This window comes from Polypterus senegalus, chromosome 7 (assembly GCF_016835505.1).
Source record: "Polypterus senegalus isolate Bchr_013 chromosome 7, ASM1683550v1, whole genome shotgun sequence".
In the NCBI taxonomy this organism is placed as follows: Eukaryota; Metazoa; Chordata; class Cladistia; order Polypteriformes; family Polypteridae; genus Polypterus; species Polypterus senegalus.
Window position 1 is genome coordinate 23,539,421 of NC_053160.1, and position 17,149 is coordinate 23,556,569.

The 17,149-nt window shown below is 38.6% G+C and overlaps 1 protein-coding gene across 5 annotated transcripts in view; it reads left to right on the top strand.

The window, feature by feature from the left end:
- LOC120532401 (endoplasmic reticulum aminopeptidase 2-like) overlaps window positions 1–17,149 on the top strand; it is a 70,905-nt gene that overhangs the window by 24,627 nt on the left and 29,129 nt on the right. For 3 of the 5 annotated variants that reach the window (XM_039758353.1, XM_039758355.1, XM_039758354.1), the window contains exons 8-13: window positions 1,839–1,970; window positions 3,226–3,357; window positions 11,329–11,397; window positions 13,022–13,197; window positions 13,804–13,883; window positions 13,980–14,163. In XM_039758353.1, coding sequence (XP_039614287.1) covers window positions 1,839–1,970; window positions 3,226–3,357; window positions 11,329–11,397; window positions 13,022–13,197; window positions 13,804–13,883; window positions 13,980–14,163 — 773 coding nt within the window. The remainder of the gene's footprint in view (window positions 1–1,838; window positions 1,971–3,225; window positions 3,358–11,328; window positions 11,398–13,021; window positions 13,198–13,803; window positions 13,884–13,979; window positions 14,164–17,149) is intronic. The other 2 variants (XM_039758357.1, XM_039758358.1) reach the window with 2 other exon arrangements.

Here is a 17,149-nt window from a genome sequence, read left to right on the forward strand (position 1 = left end):
TATCTACAACCGTTAACAATGTCTGGTTTTCCATTGGCCGAATTACTGTTGAAAGAAGGATGTATTGTAATGTTATTGCGTAATTTATGTATGAGTGATGGGCTATGCTATGGGATAAGATCAGTTGTATTGAAAATTGATATTACATCAATGCTTAGTTGAGCCTCCTTTTGCAAATATAACAACCTCTAGATGCCTCCTATAGCCTTTGATGAGTGTCTGGATTCTGGATGGAGGTATTTTTGACCATTCTTCAATACAAAATCTCTCCAGTTCAGTTAAATTTGATGTCTGCTGAGCATGGACTGCCTGCTTCAAATCATCCCATAGGGGACTGTGACGGCCATTCCAGAACATTGTACTTCTCCCTCTGCATGAATGCCTTTGTAAATTTTGAACAGTGTTTTGGGTCATTGTCTTATTGGAATATCCAACCCCTGCATAACATCAACTTTGTGACTGATGCTTGAACATTATCCTGAAGAATTTGTTGATATTGAGTTGAATTCATCCGACCCTCGACTTTAACAAGGGCCCCAGTCCATGAACTGGCCACACAGCCCCACAGCATGATGAAACCTCCACCAAATTTGACAGTAGGTATCAGGTGTTTTTCTTGGAATGCGGTGTTCTTCTTTCACCATGCAAAGCGCTTTTTGTTATGACCAAATAACTCAATTTTTGTCTCATCATTCCAAAGCACTTTGTTCCAAAATTAATCTGGCTTGTCTAAATGAGCATTTGCATACAACAACCCACTCTGTTTGTGGCGTGAGTGTAGAAAGGGCTTCTTTCTCATTACCCTGCGGTACAGATGTTCTTTGTGCAAATTTCACTGAATTGTAGAACGATGTACAGATACACCATCTGCAGCAAGATGTTCTTGCAGGTCTTTTGGAAGTGATCTGTGGATTGTCTGTAACCATTCTCACAATCCAGCGCATATGCTGCTCCTGTATTTTTCTTGGCCTGCCAGACCTGCTGTGTTTAACAGCAACTGTGCCTGTGGCCTTCCATTTCCTGATTACATTCCTTACAGTTGAAACTGACAGTTTAAACCTTAGAAAGCTTTTTGTAGCCTTCCCCTAAACCATGAGAATGAACAATCTTTTTTTTCAGATTTTTTGAGAGTTGCTTTGAGGATCCCATGCTGTCACTCTTCAGAGGAGAGTCAAAGGGAAGCACAATTTGCAATCAACCAGCTTAAATACCTTTTCTCATGATTGGACACACCTGTCTATGAAGTTTAAGGCTTAATGAGCTAATCCAACCAATTTGGTGTTGCAAGTAATCAGTATTGAGCAGTTACATGCATTCAGATCAGCAAAATTTACAAGGGGTTTTTCACATTTAATTTCAAACAACTAAATACTGCTTCACTAAAAATCTTTCTTCGGAAAACACCCCAGTACTCAGATGTTCCTAGGAAATGAAAGACATACCAGTGTGATCTTTTTTGTTGAACGCCTCTCAGTCGGTGTTCCCAAACTTTTTCATATGACTGTATCTCATGCCTGTTCTTAAAATAAGCCTTTCCAGACACTGTTGCGGCACTTGTTAAGTTTCTGGCATGCTGAAAATATTTTGGTTATAATAGCAGTATTTTTTATGTTAAATATTGATATGTTTCATTCTTGGTCTGCTTGAGCAGGTTTTCTTTGTAAAGTTTCTTTTTTTGTATACAGTGTTTTTCATAGATTTATTCAGAAAGTGAATGTTAATCAGCACCCAAATAAAAAAAGAATAAACAAGCAACGGTGCTTCCATCCAGACTAAGGTCTTCTATGATGCAGTAAAGCCCAGCTCAGCATTTCTTTGTTTGTCTGCTTTTTAATCAGGATGAGTACTTTTTAAGTGTCTGCTTTGGAGCAATTTCAAGAGATTCATTAAAATCTTCACATCCGATATCCAATGCTGCAGAGACACCAACTCAAATAATGGAAATGTTTGACTCAGTCTCATATGATAAGGTATGTTTCTTATGTATTCATAGACCAATTACACGTAAAATTACCATCATCCAAATGATTTATTAAGTAGCCATTCATCCGTTTTCATAACCCTTTTTTCTGGTTACACTTTCAGCAGCCAGTTATGCTTTGTTCTCTTTTTTGTGTATACATTTTGCAAAGAGAGAAAAAGGAGAACAACAGGATAAGAAAGTGACATATCATAAAGAGAATAAAGTTCCCATCACACCAGCACCCCACCCAATCCCACCCTATTCAAATAAAGGTTGAACAAGAAATAAAATCATGTAGCCTAGATTGTTGATAGTGGCACTATGATAATTTCTAGTTCAGGTACATTCTGACTAAAATTAATGTGTAACTCGTGGCACAGCAGCATATCTCTGAGGGCCGAAATTGCCAATTTTTTTTCTTTATCCTTTTATCAATTTCTAGTTACTAAAGCAAATCAAAGTAGTAGACTCTACTTCATTTGTATACTCCCCCCTTACTATACCTAGAAGATGTGTTTGTTTCTTGCTCTACAAGTAACAGCTCTTCAGCTGTCATTTTAAAGCTTTTTTTTTAATTTCACACTTTTAAATTAGCACGCAGTCCAAATAAATATGTAAGCTCCTTTGATTGAAAATAAATGGGTGTGTTTAAAAGCACATCTGCTGTGCCGGCTGCCATAGCAGTTAGCATTGCTGCCTCACAGGCCTAGCATCATGGTTTGAATTTCAGCCGTTGTCTGCATGGATTTTTTTCTTCATACTTCAGTCAGTTCTGAAGTGAAGGGGACCAGAGCATGCAGTATCCAGCTACATCAGATGCAAATCAGAAACCAAACCTAAATAGTCCATTTCAAGGCTCACAAATGAACACTCACACAGGATTATTTTATATTTACCTAGCACACACATCTTCAGAGGAGACCCAGAGAAAAATTCACACACACATAAGGAAGTACATGCACATTCCACACAGACCTTGCACAGGATCTGAACCTAGGATTGTGCCATCCATTCATATAATATTGCCTGGCCCATCTGTACATTTTTTTGTATGTATGAATATAATATATCGTTTATGTTCAAAGTTTGAGACATTTATCCATGCACAGAAACAACACATTTTTGAGGTCAGCATATAAAGTGTCAAATGTTTATGTTATGAAATAGTTTAGTCATCTTAGTTACTTTTTAATCAGATTTGCCAGTTTGTCTTAAATACAGTTTTAAGAAAATAATATGTTCAAACGTTTTTATACCTACAGGGGGCATGTTTACTAAACATGCTGAAAGATTTCCTGACAGAAGAAGTTTTCTGGGAAGGAGTTACTCGATATTTAAAAAAGTACAGCTATAGAAATGCAAAGAGTGATGACTTATTGAATATCCTATCACTGGTAAGTTAGGTTATATTCTTTTGTTTTTGTTTTTGAATTTCATACATATCTAACTGTGGTGAGATGTTAAACAAAATGACACCTTTTACTGGCTAACTAGAAAGATTATAATACGCAAGCTTTTAAAGCAACTCGGACCCCATCTTCAGTCACCTGATTTTTGCAAATTTATTAAAAATAAAAAAAACTGAGAAAGCACATGTACATAAGTATTCACAGCCTTTGCCATGAAGCTCAAAATTGAGCTCAGGTGCATCCTGTTTCCCCTGATCATCCTTGAGATGTTTCTGCAGCATAATTGGAGTCCACCTGTGGTAAATTGAGTTGATTGGGCATGATTTGGAAAGGCACACACCTGTCTATAGAAGGTCCCACAGTTGACAGTTCATGTCAGAGCACAAACCAAGCATGAGTTAAAGGAGTTGTCTGTAGACCTCCGAGACAGGATTGTCTTGAGACACAAATCTGGGGAAGGTTACAGAAAAATTTCTGCTGCTTTGAAGGTCCCAATGAGCACAGTGGCCTCCATCATCCGTAAGTGGAAGAAGTTCGAAACCACCAGGACTCTTCCTAGAGCTGGCCGCCATCTAAACTGAGCAATCGGGGAGAAGGGCCTTAGTCAGAGCTCTGTCAGAGGTCCTCTGTGGAGAGAAGAGAACCATCCAGAAGGACAACCATCTCTGCAGCAATCCACCAATCGGGCTGAATGGTAGAGTAGCCAGACGGAAGCCACTCCTTAGTAAAAGGCACATGGCAGCCAGCCTGGAGTTTACCAATAGGCACCTGAAGGACTCTCAGACCATGAGAAACAAAATTCTCTTGTTTGATAAGATAAAGATTGAACTCTTTGTTGTGAATGGCAGGCCTCACAATTGGAGGAAACCAGGCACCGCTCATCACCAGGCCAATACCATCCCTACAGTGAAGCATGGTGGTTGCTGTGGGGATGTTTTTCAGCAGCAGGAACTGGGAGACATCCTGGATGAAAACCAGCTCCAGAGTGCTCTTGACCTCAGAATGGGCCGACAGTTCATCTTTCAGCAGGACAATGACCCGAAGCACACAGCCAAGATATCAAAGGAGTGGCTTCAGGACAACTCTGTGAATGTCTCGGAGTGGCCCAGCCAGAGCCCAGACTTGAATCTGATTGAACATCTCTGGAGAGATCTTAAAATGGCTGTGCACTGACGCTTCCCATCCAGCCTGATAGAGCTTGAGAGGTGCTGCAAAGAGGAATGGGCAGAGTTGGCCAAGGATAGGTGTGCCAAGCTTGTGGCATCATATTCAAAAGACTTCAGGCTGGAATTGCTGCCAAAGTTGCATCGACAAAGTATTGTGCAAAGGCTGTGAATACTTATGTACATGTGATTTCTCAGTTTTTTTATTTTTAATATATTTGCAAAAACGTCAAGTAAACTTTTTTCACATTGTCATTATGGGATGTTGTGTGTAGAATTCTGAAGAAAAAAATTAATTTAATCCATTTTGGAATAAGGCTGTAACATAACAAAATGTGGAAAAAGTGATGTGCTGTGAATACTTTCCAGATGCACTGTATATATGCCATATATTATTCACACACGCACAAAGCAGATTGGGTAGCACACTAAAGTGTGAGGTGGAGTATGCTTACAGTATGCATGCTTAAACCCTAGGCATGTGAACAATGCAAATTTGGCAAATGGCTCAGATCAGACAGTAACATCCTCATGCAACATGGTTGCTACAGCTCTCTGAAGTCACGCTGGCCACAGGGTTACTGGCAAAACCAGCAAACTCTTTGTGAAAATGCTTTGCCAAATTTCACCAATCAGCACTGGTGGAAAGCTTACAAGGTGTCAGCCTGCTAAGTAAAGCAGTGCAAGAGTAATCTTAACTTGAAAAGAAGATGTAGACAAGGTTAGGAGAGCCGTGATTTTCCTTGTTGTGTGGATTGTTTTCGAGATTCTCTCTGTGGAACTAACCAGCTAATTTTATTTAGCTGTTATAAACATACTGTTTGCCTTCCTGGTTTTCATTACACTTTAATGCCCTTGAATGACTTAGTCAAAGTACCAAGCTCTACTCTATTGAGCATCTGTGACATAATTTGAAAATAATTTGCCACAAGCTCTTTCCTAAACCTTGAAATATGTGGAGTAAATGTATCAAGAGGAACTGGCAAGAAACACTCCTAATCAATATGCAAAGCTGTCAGAACCAAAATACCTCTGGCAGTTAATGCAAGAAAAGTAACATAACTAAACATTTCACAGTGTTAATTCAATGCGTATTTTCAAAAGCCAATACTGTTTAATTTCACAAAATTTGACAAAATGGACAGGGATCAAGTTTTGAATGTGGAGATGGTTAAGGAAGCTCTACCTCATGTAACACATGGCAAGTTTACATCAAAATTTAGAAGCCGGTGCATATTTCAAAGAAATCCTCAGGGGATAAATATGATATGAGACAGAGAAAGAAAATACAGAGGAAAAAAAAAATTTTATAATTTGTGCATGTCAAACAACTGTAGCACTAACAATAGGGCTTATGTGCACATAATAACAATTAAAAGGAAAATTTCAAATGCTGAAAAGCAGTTAGAGAATAATATACAGAAGCTGAAATTAAAAAATCCAGTCCTGAAAGGTTTTTTCAGGTTTTTGGCAGTAAGAGAATGGTCAAAGAAAGGTTTGTTAGGAATAGTCCTTCTATATAAAAGCGGTCGGGATTGTCCTTCCATCCCGTGAGTGCTACGCAGGCGCGGAGTTTCACACACGCCCTGTCCATTTTGCAATGCACGATGGGATTTGTAGTTTCATTTTTCCAGGTAACAGATGATTTTCTACTCCAGACTATGCGATATCTTCTTCTTCTTCTTTCTTACTATATAAAAGCGGTCGGGATTGTCCTTCTGTCCCGTGAGTGGAAAGCGTAGCGGTATTCTGCTTATCACAGACTTACTACTTGCAGCTTGTGGTACGAAGCGACATGATGTGAGCAGAGTTCTGGTGCTCCCATCGTCCCCTTGCTTTTGTGCTTGATGCTCAGGAAAAATAGACAAAATTATGTCTCTGGAAATAATTAATGTTGATAGAGTCCAAATGCCTCACCGCGTAGTAAATATCAGGGGGTTCAAAAGGGCGACCTCAATATAGAAAAAAGTTTCAATTTCATCACAAAAATAACAGAAACTACGAGTATTAAAGTAATACCGCTCAAATGCAATATAACCAAATTAATGAGTTTGTATAAAATCGGTGATCTAAAATTGAATCAGCCTAGTAAAGAAATAAAATGTGCTGAAGAAGATGTGGAAAACGCTGCCAAAATGTCACTCTACTGATGTCTTCATATTTTAAGTAGCTGGAAGTCCCCCAGTATCTGGTGGGAATATTAATGATGTACTAAATGATGTGAATAGTTCAGAGAGAAAAGTGCTGCTTCAGTATAATAAAGATGATGTCAGTTAAATTCCCAGGACAACATAACATTTACTTAAGCTTGCTCAAGGAAGCTACTGATTACAATGTATATTTAAATGCTTAACACATCTACACAATTGTTGTCCCTTTACATAATAATGTGATTCAGCTTGCCCTAGTAATTAGAGTAAATGCAGGTGATCTATTGATTAAAAAAGACCATTTAGCATTACCTAAAGAAAATCTTGGCACCATAATTTGCTGCCTACAGAGTTTGATCCAATTTTGCTCCCATTTGCACATTCTAAGTTGAATTCCTGCCGTTTTTAGACTGATCACTAGCATCTCAAGTGGTACATTTTTAAAAAATTTTAACCGTCAAGATAAATATTATCTGATGCACTATTCGGATCAGATGCTTTGTTGCTTCTTTTTGAAACATAATTTCATCTGTCTATTCTTCATATGTGTTCCTCAATTTTGCAGTTAGTCAAAATGAAAGTATTGGTAACATTTTGACCACAGTGAATATGTAGCTTTGCAATAGTGATGATTTGTGTAACCAACCATTTTTTGAATTTTGGACCAAGTTTTGAACACCCTTTTTACTCTTGAGGCAGTACACAGATTATACATTTTCCCGTGACACCCTCTTCTTCTTCTTTTGGCTGCTCCTGTTAGGGGTTGCCACCACGGATCATCTTCTTCAATATCGTCCTGTCTTCTACATCAAGCTCTGTTATACCCACCACCTGCATGTCCTCTCTCACCACATCCATAAACCTTCTCTTAGGCCTTCCTCTTTTCCTCTTCCCCGGCAGCTCTATCGTTAACATCTTTTTCCCAATATACCCAACATCTCTCCTCGGCACATGTCCAAAGCAACACAATCTCACCTCTCTGACTTTGTCTCTCAACCGTCCAACTTGAGCTGACCCTCTAAATACTCATTTCTAATCCTGCCCATCCTTGTCACACCCAATGGAAATCTTAATATCTTTAGCTCTGCCACCTCCAGCTCTGTCTCCTGCTTTCTGGTTAGTGTCACTGTCTCCAACCCATATAACATAGCTGGTCTCACTACTGTCCTGTAGACCTTCCCTTTCACTCTTGCAGATATCCGTCTGTCACAAATCACTCCTGACACTCTTCTCCACCCATTCCACCCTGTCTGCACTCTCTTTTTCACCCCTCTCCCACAATCTCTGTTACTCTGAATTGTTGATCCCAAGTATTTAAACTCATCCACCTTCTCCAACTCTACTCCTTGCATCCTCACTTCCTCTCATTCACACACATGTATTCTGTCTTGTTGTTACTGACCTTCATTCCTCTACTCTCTAGAAAATATCTCCACCTCTCCAGGGTCTCCTCAATCTGCTCCCTACTCTCACTACAGATCACAGTGTCATCAGCAAACATCATCATCCACAGGAACTCCTGTCTAATGTTGTCTGTCAACCTGTCCATCACCATTGCAAATAAGAAAGGGCTCAGAGCAGATTCCTGATGTAATCCCACCTCCACGTTAAATGCATCCGTCACTCCTACTGCAGTTCTCACCACTGTGACACTTCCCTCGTACTTATTCTGTACAACTCTTACATACTTCTCTGCCACTCCTGACTTCCTCATAAAATACCACAACTCCTCTCGAGGCACCCTGTCATATGCTTTTTCCAGGTCCACAAAGACGCAATGCAACTCCTTCTGGGCTTCTCTATACTTCTTCATCAACACCCTCAGAGCAAATATTGCATCTGTGGCACTCTTTCCTGGCATGAAACCATACTGCTGCTCACTAATCATCACCTCCCTTCTTAACCTAGCTTCCACTACTCTTTCCCATAATTTCATGCTGTGGCTCATCAGTTTTATACCCCTGTAGTTACTACAGCTCTGCACATCCCCCTTATTCTTAAAAATCGGTACTAGTACACTTCTTCTTCACTCCTCAGGCATCCTCTCACTTTCCAAGGTTACATTAAGCAATCTGGTTAAAAACTCCACTGCCATCTCTTCTAAACATCTTCATGCTTCCACAGGTAGGCCATCTGGACCAATTACTTTTCCATTTTTCATCCTTTTCATAGCTGTCCTTGCCTCCTTCTTGCTAATCCATAGCACTTCCTGATTTACTATCTGCACATCATCCAACCTTCTCTCTCTCGTTCTCTTCATTCATCAGCCTCTCAAAGTATTCTTTCCATCTGCTCAACACAATCTCCTCGCTTGTGAGTACGTTTCCATCTTTATCATTTATCACACTAACCTGCTGCACATCTTTCCCAGCTCAGTCCCTCGGTTTAGCCAATCGGTACAGGTCCTTTTCTCCCTCCTTATTGTCGAGCCTCTCATACAACTCATCATACACCTTTTCTTTAGCCTTCGCCACCTCTCCCTTCACCTTGCACCTCATCTCCTTTTATTCTTGTCTACTTTCTGCATCTCTCTGATAATCACACATCTTCGCCATCCTTTTCCTCTTTATACTCTCCTGTACTTCCCCATTCCACCACCAGGTTTCCGTTTCCTCCTTCATCTGTCCAGATGTCACGCCAAGCACCCTTCTTGCTGTCACTCTTACTACTTCTGCTGTAGTTGCCCAGCTGTCTGGCATCTCTTCACTGCTACCCAGTGCCTGTCTTACCTCCTCCCTAAACTCAGCCTTGCAGTCTTGCTTTTTCAACTACCACCATTTGATCCTTTGCTGTGCCCTCCCTCTCCTCTTCTTGATCTCCAACGTCGTCCTACAGACCACCATCCTATGCTGACATTAGTTGATATTAAAGCAAGCTAAATTCATACACATAAAGATCATTGCCCAAAATGTGCAAAAGAACACATATGTGATAGCATATTATCAACATACAGGCAGTCAGGAATGCAAACTGTACTATAGTTGCTGGTATATTATCCTGAAGATATGTGGGGATGGATGAGTGACTGACAGTGAAATTTCACACAGGTATGCTAAGCTTTGCATTCCACAAATCCAAAGAACTATTCACATTACACTTTATAAGCCCGTGAAGGATCAAGAAGGCAGGCAAAGTCTTCTGGGGCACTGGATAATTACAGACACTCAGAAGAAAAAAGGTGTGGGGTGGATTGGCCACTAGAGAAAAACACATCATCTTTATGATAAAGCCTTAGTGTTTATATCAGAAAACTACAAGACGTCATTATGAGAGGCAATTTATGTCAAGGAGTACAGTAAAATCATGATATTTTTCATTCTCTGATGTGAATTCCTACTTGTAGCTGAGACTGGGACTATGACGCTTCACAAATACTTCTTATATCCTACTCTGAGGTAGCACAAATTCTTATCCTGATGTGACTTTTAGTGCAATTCTAGGAGTAATTCTATGACACTGGTCATTAGGATGGTCATTAGGGTGGTCGGTTATATAGATTGAAGTGTTTAGTACAAATCAAAGCAGTTTAGGTTTACTTCGTACAATGCCCTTGTGAGACTTCATCTGGAATATTCAGGGCACATTTAGTATCCATATTACAAAAAAATGAGTTTCTATATTGATGCCAGGACTTTGGAGTAAGTGTATTGAAGAAAGTTTAAATGATTTGCATCTCTTCACTATAAGCAATCAAAGATCAAAACATGACATCACAAAAGTGCTTGAATCATGAAGGGAAATTGGTATAGTAGATACAGACTTTTACTTTAAGACAAGTATATCAACAAGAGCACAGGAGCATAGATGGAAACTAGGTAAGCACAAATTTCACATTAGTATTAGAAACTATTTCTTCTCACTTGAACAAGAGAGACACAGAACAAGTTACCAAGAAGGACAATAGAAAATAGTAGCCTAGAGACACTGAAACCACTTACCTGAATTAGGTGAGTAGAAATTGAAGAGCTATGTTGGGCTTAATGACCTGTTCTAGTCAAAACATTCATATTTTCTGATACTATCATATTTTCTTATACTAATGTGGAGTATGAATATTTTTTCCCAAGTAATATATTTTAGATTTTGACTTTAATATCTCTTCTGGTAACTCATTTTTGTAATTTTCCTTTGTATACATTTGCAATAAAATAAAACATGTAACAAGATGTATAAGTGCCATTTGTAATCTTCCCAAAAGTTGAAGACTTTTAAATCAATATTTTACAAGGCACCATATAAAGAAATTTGATTAACAGTGTATATGTTAACCCCTAAAAATATTTGTTTTTAAGTGCTGCCACCTCATGGATATAACATTCTGAGTTTGAATCCCATGCCCGCTCTCCAACTGTGTTGGGTTTTCCTCTCACTTTTCAAAGACATGAGCACTGTGAACTGGCTTTGTGGCATTGTGTGCATGAAATTATCCCTGTAATGTACTGCTGTCCCAACTTGCGTTCTTTCATGGCTTGCATTCAGTGCTGATGGAGGAGCATCCCCCGGCGATCCATAATAGGGTTAACTGGATTTTATATGTTTTGCTTTATATATGTATCTGATTTTTACTGCATGTGTTCAGTGTTATATGATATGACTGTGCTATCATAAGTTAGTATGCTGTATTTTTTATTTGAAATTTACAGACTTGCCCAGAAGAAGATTTTATATTAGGACACAGTTGTTACACATCTACACAAGTAAGAAAGAATGCCGTAAGTAATAAATGTGAGGTCAGATTTTTTTAATTAGCTTGAGCTCTCCTGTAATTTAAAAAGAGTAATTAGATGTAACTTCAACATTCCAGCTTGTTGCCAAGATATCAACATGTGTTAGCCTTTCAAGACAATGGTAATCAATTAAACATTATACTGCATGATAGCAATATAATAAGGTTGTCATGCTTAATAAAAATACTTCACTAATACCTAGGTTAACAAAGTAGATGTGTTCAGGACCTTAGTTCATTATAAAAAAACTTTGTTACCTGAGGTAGATAGTAGGTAGCCGTAAGAGGAATATGGTTACGTACAGAAGTTGCGTAGGTGATATCGTCGCAGGGCTTGTGCCATCTTCTGTCTCTCCTTCCTTGGCTGCCGTCCAACATCACCCAGATTTTCCACAGCTTCTTTCATGCAGCTCTACATGTTCTCATCCTTTCCATCATCAACCTACATCTTACGAGAAGATCTAAGAATCATAGTGGACTCATGACTTTCTTCATGGAGATAGTGCTGCGAGATTTTTAAGTTATATATCACGATGTGTGGAGTGCAACTTAAGGAAGGTTATACTTCAGGTATACAACACACTAGTGAGTCCACATCTTTAGTATTGTACTCCATTTTAGCCTCCATTTTACAAAACAGGTATAGAATTGAGAGTATATCCAGAATATACAGAGAACAGTAGCGGGGCTCATTCCAGGACTAAAAGATAAGAGCATTGAGTAAAACAGGAGGACATAGATTGGTCTGCATCATGGCCAGGATAAATGTGCCCTTAACCAGCCAGAAGGCCCTCATAATGGGTTGTTCATTTGAATGGTTGGTTGTCCCTGCCAGGATGGCTGTTGTTTTCTTTCTGTAAGGTAATCAGTGTATTATAGTGACAGGACGGAGGGAGTTGCCTCCTTCGAAGAGCCTTAATATGCTGATTATCAGCATCCCTCTGGTGGGACACCTATTTGCACACCCGGGGAGGTGATGTATGAATTGTAGTCCCAATGGGCAGCCTTTCTGGGATCCTGAAGTGTTGCCTGGGAGTTGCCAGTAGAAGGATCCTCTCTCATAATAAGATGCTGCCTGACTCAGTAGTGCTTCCTGGAGGCAACATTCTGGCACCACAAATACTCCTGGGACCGCATGGAAAGGAGACACTCCACCTCACCTAGGCAGGGAAGAGAATTATTATTGAGTTTAAAAGAACTTTTGTGTTTAATATAAGAGTTTGTTTGAAACAAGGACTTGTGTCTGTACAGTTGTGGTCTGGATCTGTGATGCCCTGTCGTGTCTAGAAACTGATGCAGTGGATCCAAGCTATTATTTAACAGAAGTGAAGACACAGATAGAAACCTGTTAATTGTAAATTTCAAAAAATATTTCTTCAATTTCTTCACCTTAGACACATGAAATCAGTTACAAGGTTGTGTGAAAGATATTAAGTCTTTAGGATCAGAGCTCAACTCAGTGTCATTTTAGAGCAGTTAGGAAAATAACATTGACTAGCTTTGTTAAGCTTAATGACCTCTCTTCAGCAAAATAATTGTATTTGCACAAAGTAATGCAACTTACTAAGTTTGGTATTTTGGTTTAAAGTATGTCTGCTCTTTTGTTTCAGCACCGGTATTTTAAAGAACCTCCACATTTAAAGGAAACTATGGACTCCTGGATTTTACAAATGGGCGTTCCACTTATTGTTGTGGAGAACAATGGTAATCAAATCATAGTCCATCAAGAGCGTTTTTTAAAGGGAATATTCCAGGACGATCCTGAATGGGAAGAAATACAATCAGGGTAAACAGGGATATTTAATTTATTAACCAAACTTTTCTCTTAACAAAATCTTATCCAGATTTTTCTTTAAGGATGTCTGTGGTTCTGCTTTAACTCCATATCTCGGTAGTTTGTTCCAGAGTCCCACAACTATTTGTATAAAGGAGTGCTTCCCAGCTTAAGTCTTAAATGCACTTCGCCTTAATTTCCACTGGTGTTCTCATGTACGTGATTTACCCTTAAACTGATAGAATTCTGCTGGAATTCTTGGCACAGTACCACAATGCCACCCTACATTTTATTTATTTAATATGTACTGTATATAATTTAAGCATAATTTAAAGAAGAGCCAAGCAAAATTACACCTTTTATTGGCCAACTAAAAAGATTACAATATGCAAGCTTTCGAGGCAACTCAGGTCCCTTCTTCAGGCAATGACATCTTGCCTGAAGAAGGGGCCTGAGTTGCCTCAAAAGCTTGCATATTGTAATTTTTTTAGTTACCCAATAAAAGGTGTCATTTTGCTTGGCTCTTCTCTACATTCATAATGGCTAACACGGTACAACACCCTAGTACTACAGCATAATTTAAGCAGTTTAACATAAAACTGTTTTATTGTCTAATAGATATCTGTGGCATGTTCCGTTAGCATACATCACCAGTGACTCTGACAATATTGGAAGGCATTTATTGAAAACAAAGTCAGGTTAGTTATATTTATAAATACCTTATATCAAAAGAATTTATATACATTACAGTATTTAAGCATTGCTACTTAATGCATGTCCTTTTTGATGTGCAGATATTATTCAATTGGAAAAGGAAGTGAAATGGATAAAGTTTAATCCTAATATGAATGGATACTATCTTGTGCATTATGAAGGCAATGGATGGGAAACATTGGTTCAATTACTAAACCAGAACCACACTGTCCTCAGCAACAAGGATCGAACCAACCTCATTCATAATATATTTCAGCTGGTCAGGTACTGTAATTATATTTAATTTTCTGTTACCAACTACACTTTATGGGAAATGTTCAGTCTTAATGTGACTGATACTGTTAGAATGCTGTCTTTTACTAAGAGAAATCTGCAAATACAGTGTAATGCTGTATACAAACATGAAAGTAAATAGTTTGGATAGTATATCAAAAAAAAAAGGCCAAGTGAGTGTGTATGTTAAGTTGGAAACTTTGATGAAACCAGTCTTACTGAGTAGGTAGACCAAATGTGAAGCAGGGCGTAACTCTCTCTCTCACCGTTTAGCCCAATAGAGAGATACCTCCTCGTAGATACCGCAAAAATGAAATATTGATAATCCCGAGAACTAAAATTATATTGTTAATTTATAGTATTTGTGGACGAAGGTTCAAAACAATAGCAGGCAGACACCAATTCAAACAAACAATTCTTTTATTTCTGACTTCTTGGTGAGTAGAGCGGCTTTGCCTTACAGAGCTCCATGTGCAAAGCCCAATCAAGTATTTTATAACAGAAATCTTAATAGAAAGCAGTTAGATAAAATAAGCTCAGTTTCATCCAAGGTCACAGTCTTTACACAATTTGTTGATTACAACAGAAAGCAGAAATTCTTGTCTTATATTTTTAATGAAGCTTATCAGAAAACTTGTCATACGTTTGGCATCTTAATTGGACGGTAATCTAGGCACTGCTAAAGCAGCCGGGAAGAGCCAAGAACTGCACTCCACACCTGCAGCCCTACTCCATGCAAGCACGCTTCTGTTAATAATAATACCTAGCCACACAGAGAGCATGTAGATTTTCATACAGAAGCTAGCAAAAGATTTTAACTTCCATTCCACATATTTCAGAATCAAAAACTTTTACAGTGAATTCTTCAGATGCAAGTTAGAGTGGAAGCACCTAATGACAATGAGTTTTTAAACAAGATACTGTAATTTCCAAAATGAAGTTTATGTGGTTTTATAAAATGAAAGAAAATTATAATGGAAGTTATATGAATTATGCAAGAAGCAAACTTGTATTCAAACACAAATATTGTAAACTAGCTGACGCCCGCCGTAGCATACGGCATTGTAAGAATAGGAATGAAAAAGGGTAAGAAAGGAATTAAGAAATCAAGAAGAAAGAAATACTTCTTGAAAGATGCAGTTGTGAATAGGTGTTTTGCTGGTGACGACAGATAATGAGTTGAAAGATCTAACCGTAGAAAAAGCCACGTACAACAATAGTTTTGTTGCATGTATCTTGGACTTCCTGGAAATGCGTAAGATAATATAATCATTTTGCCTACACGTACATTGTTATTTTCAGCCTTTGCTTGCAGTGAATCTGATAGTCCTTTGTATTGTTCCACGCGCAGTTCTGTTTGATGTAATCTGAGATAATTGAGACACGTGCTCTCTGTTTTAACATACGCATCTACAACTTACTGTTGGAAAAGTTTGCCACTGGAGTGCAAAATACTAAATGTATTCCTCATTGATAATCTGTACGCGTAAATGTCATTGAGTAAGCCTGATGCGATTGGCAGTTCTTTTATCGGGAACATGCTGTAAATCTTTGTGCCAGCTAATATCTCTGTAAGGGAATAAAAGTGGGTAAACCATAGGATCACAATTCATTTTGATCGTGGAAATCTGTTTACAGGAGTTGCCTCTGGGATAGATGCAAATGTCCATTTCGGCAGGGGGTTCGCCATCTTCTCCAACGAAAATCGCTGGAACATCGGTGTGACATGTCGGGGCATTTTATCGTCGTAAATCCTGCTCAGGGTTTCCCTTGAAAACCATTCGTGCAGATGCTGTCGGATTGGACTGAGCGATTTAATGCATGTGTTTGTATGATTTAGCGAAGGGGTTGATGTTTCTGAGCATGGAATCTAGCTGGAGAAGTAAATGTTCGCTGCCTGCAGAGTTTGCATTATTTTGTAAGCGTACTTCAGCTTGCGCTGTGTCAAAAACATACAACTGTTCATATCCTGGAGAGGTAAAAGTGTTAGCATATAGTGGAAAGATTTGGTGATAAATTTGCCCGTGTATTTTAAAACTGCATGGTCCGTGGCCAGGAGGTTGAATTATCTGTGGAAGAAGATGAATAGGAATTGAGAAATACCGTGTCGGCTGCGTATGGGCAGGACCAGTTAGTGGAAGCAGGACGAACCAGAAGAGAAATATATATAAGAGATGGAATACAATTAGTGACCCTCTTTATGGCCAACAGGGGGCATCACCAGATGAATTTGGCACTTCAAACAGCCGTAGGTTAAATAATAACAGGATATTCTGGAATTCATTTTAAAACTTAGGAGTTCCCCAAGTTGGTAGATGGCAGTGTGGAGCCTTGTTACTGTATTCTTGAAGAGGCAGTAAGGATTTTTTTGTGAAAAGGATGAAGAGAGGAGAAGTAATCAAAGCACAGCAAAAGTTGGTTAACAGGGATTCAAAACCTATCTTTTGTCAATCCGAAGTACTATTTTAAAAAATCTAAATTAAATAGTCAGAAAAGTTTTATAACCAGAAATACAGTAAAAAATCATTACAATGTACAGTTTTTGCCCTATCATGGATACTATGGATGTTTTTCTGCTGACCTTTATTTGGTTGTTTTAATGATATCATACATTGTGCCATCCCAGACAATTCTGGGAAACATTGCTATGGCAACCACCAATATTATTATTATCTGGGAACAGCACACAAAATAAAATAAAGATTGAATGCCTCTAAAGACCCACAAATCCAGGCCAGTGCCTTCCCTAGCATACCTAGAATAGAGTGGCTTAAGTGACTTGACCTCCAAACTCTGCAGGCAGGCTTTTAGCCTGGAAGACTGGGGAAACAAGCTTTTAAAGTTCAAATGTCCCAAAATATATCAAAATGCCCTTCAATGGAAAGATTAACCTTAAATTGTTTTTGGCTTTAGAACAATCCAAATCAAGAATCAATATACAAATAAAAATATATATGTGAAAATGGAACATACAACA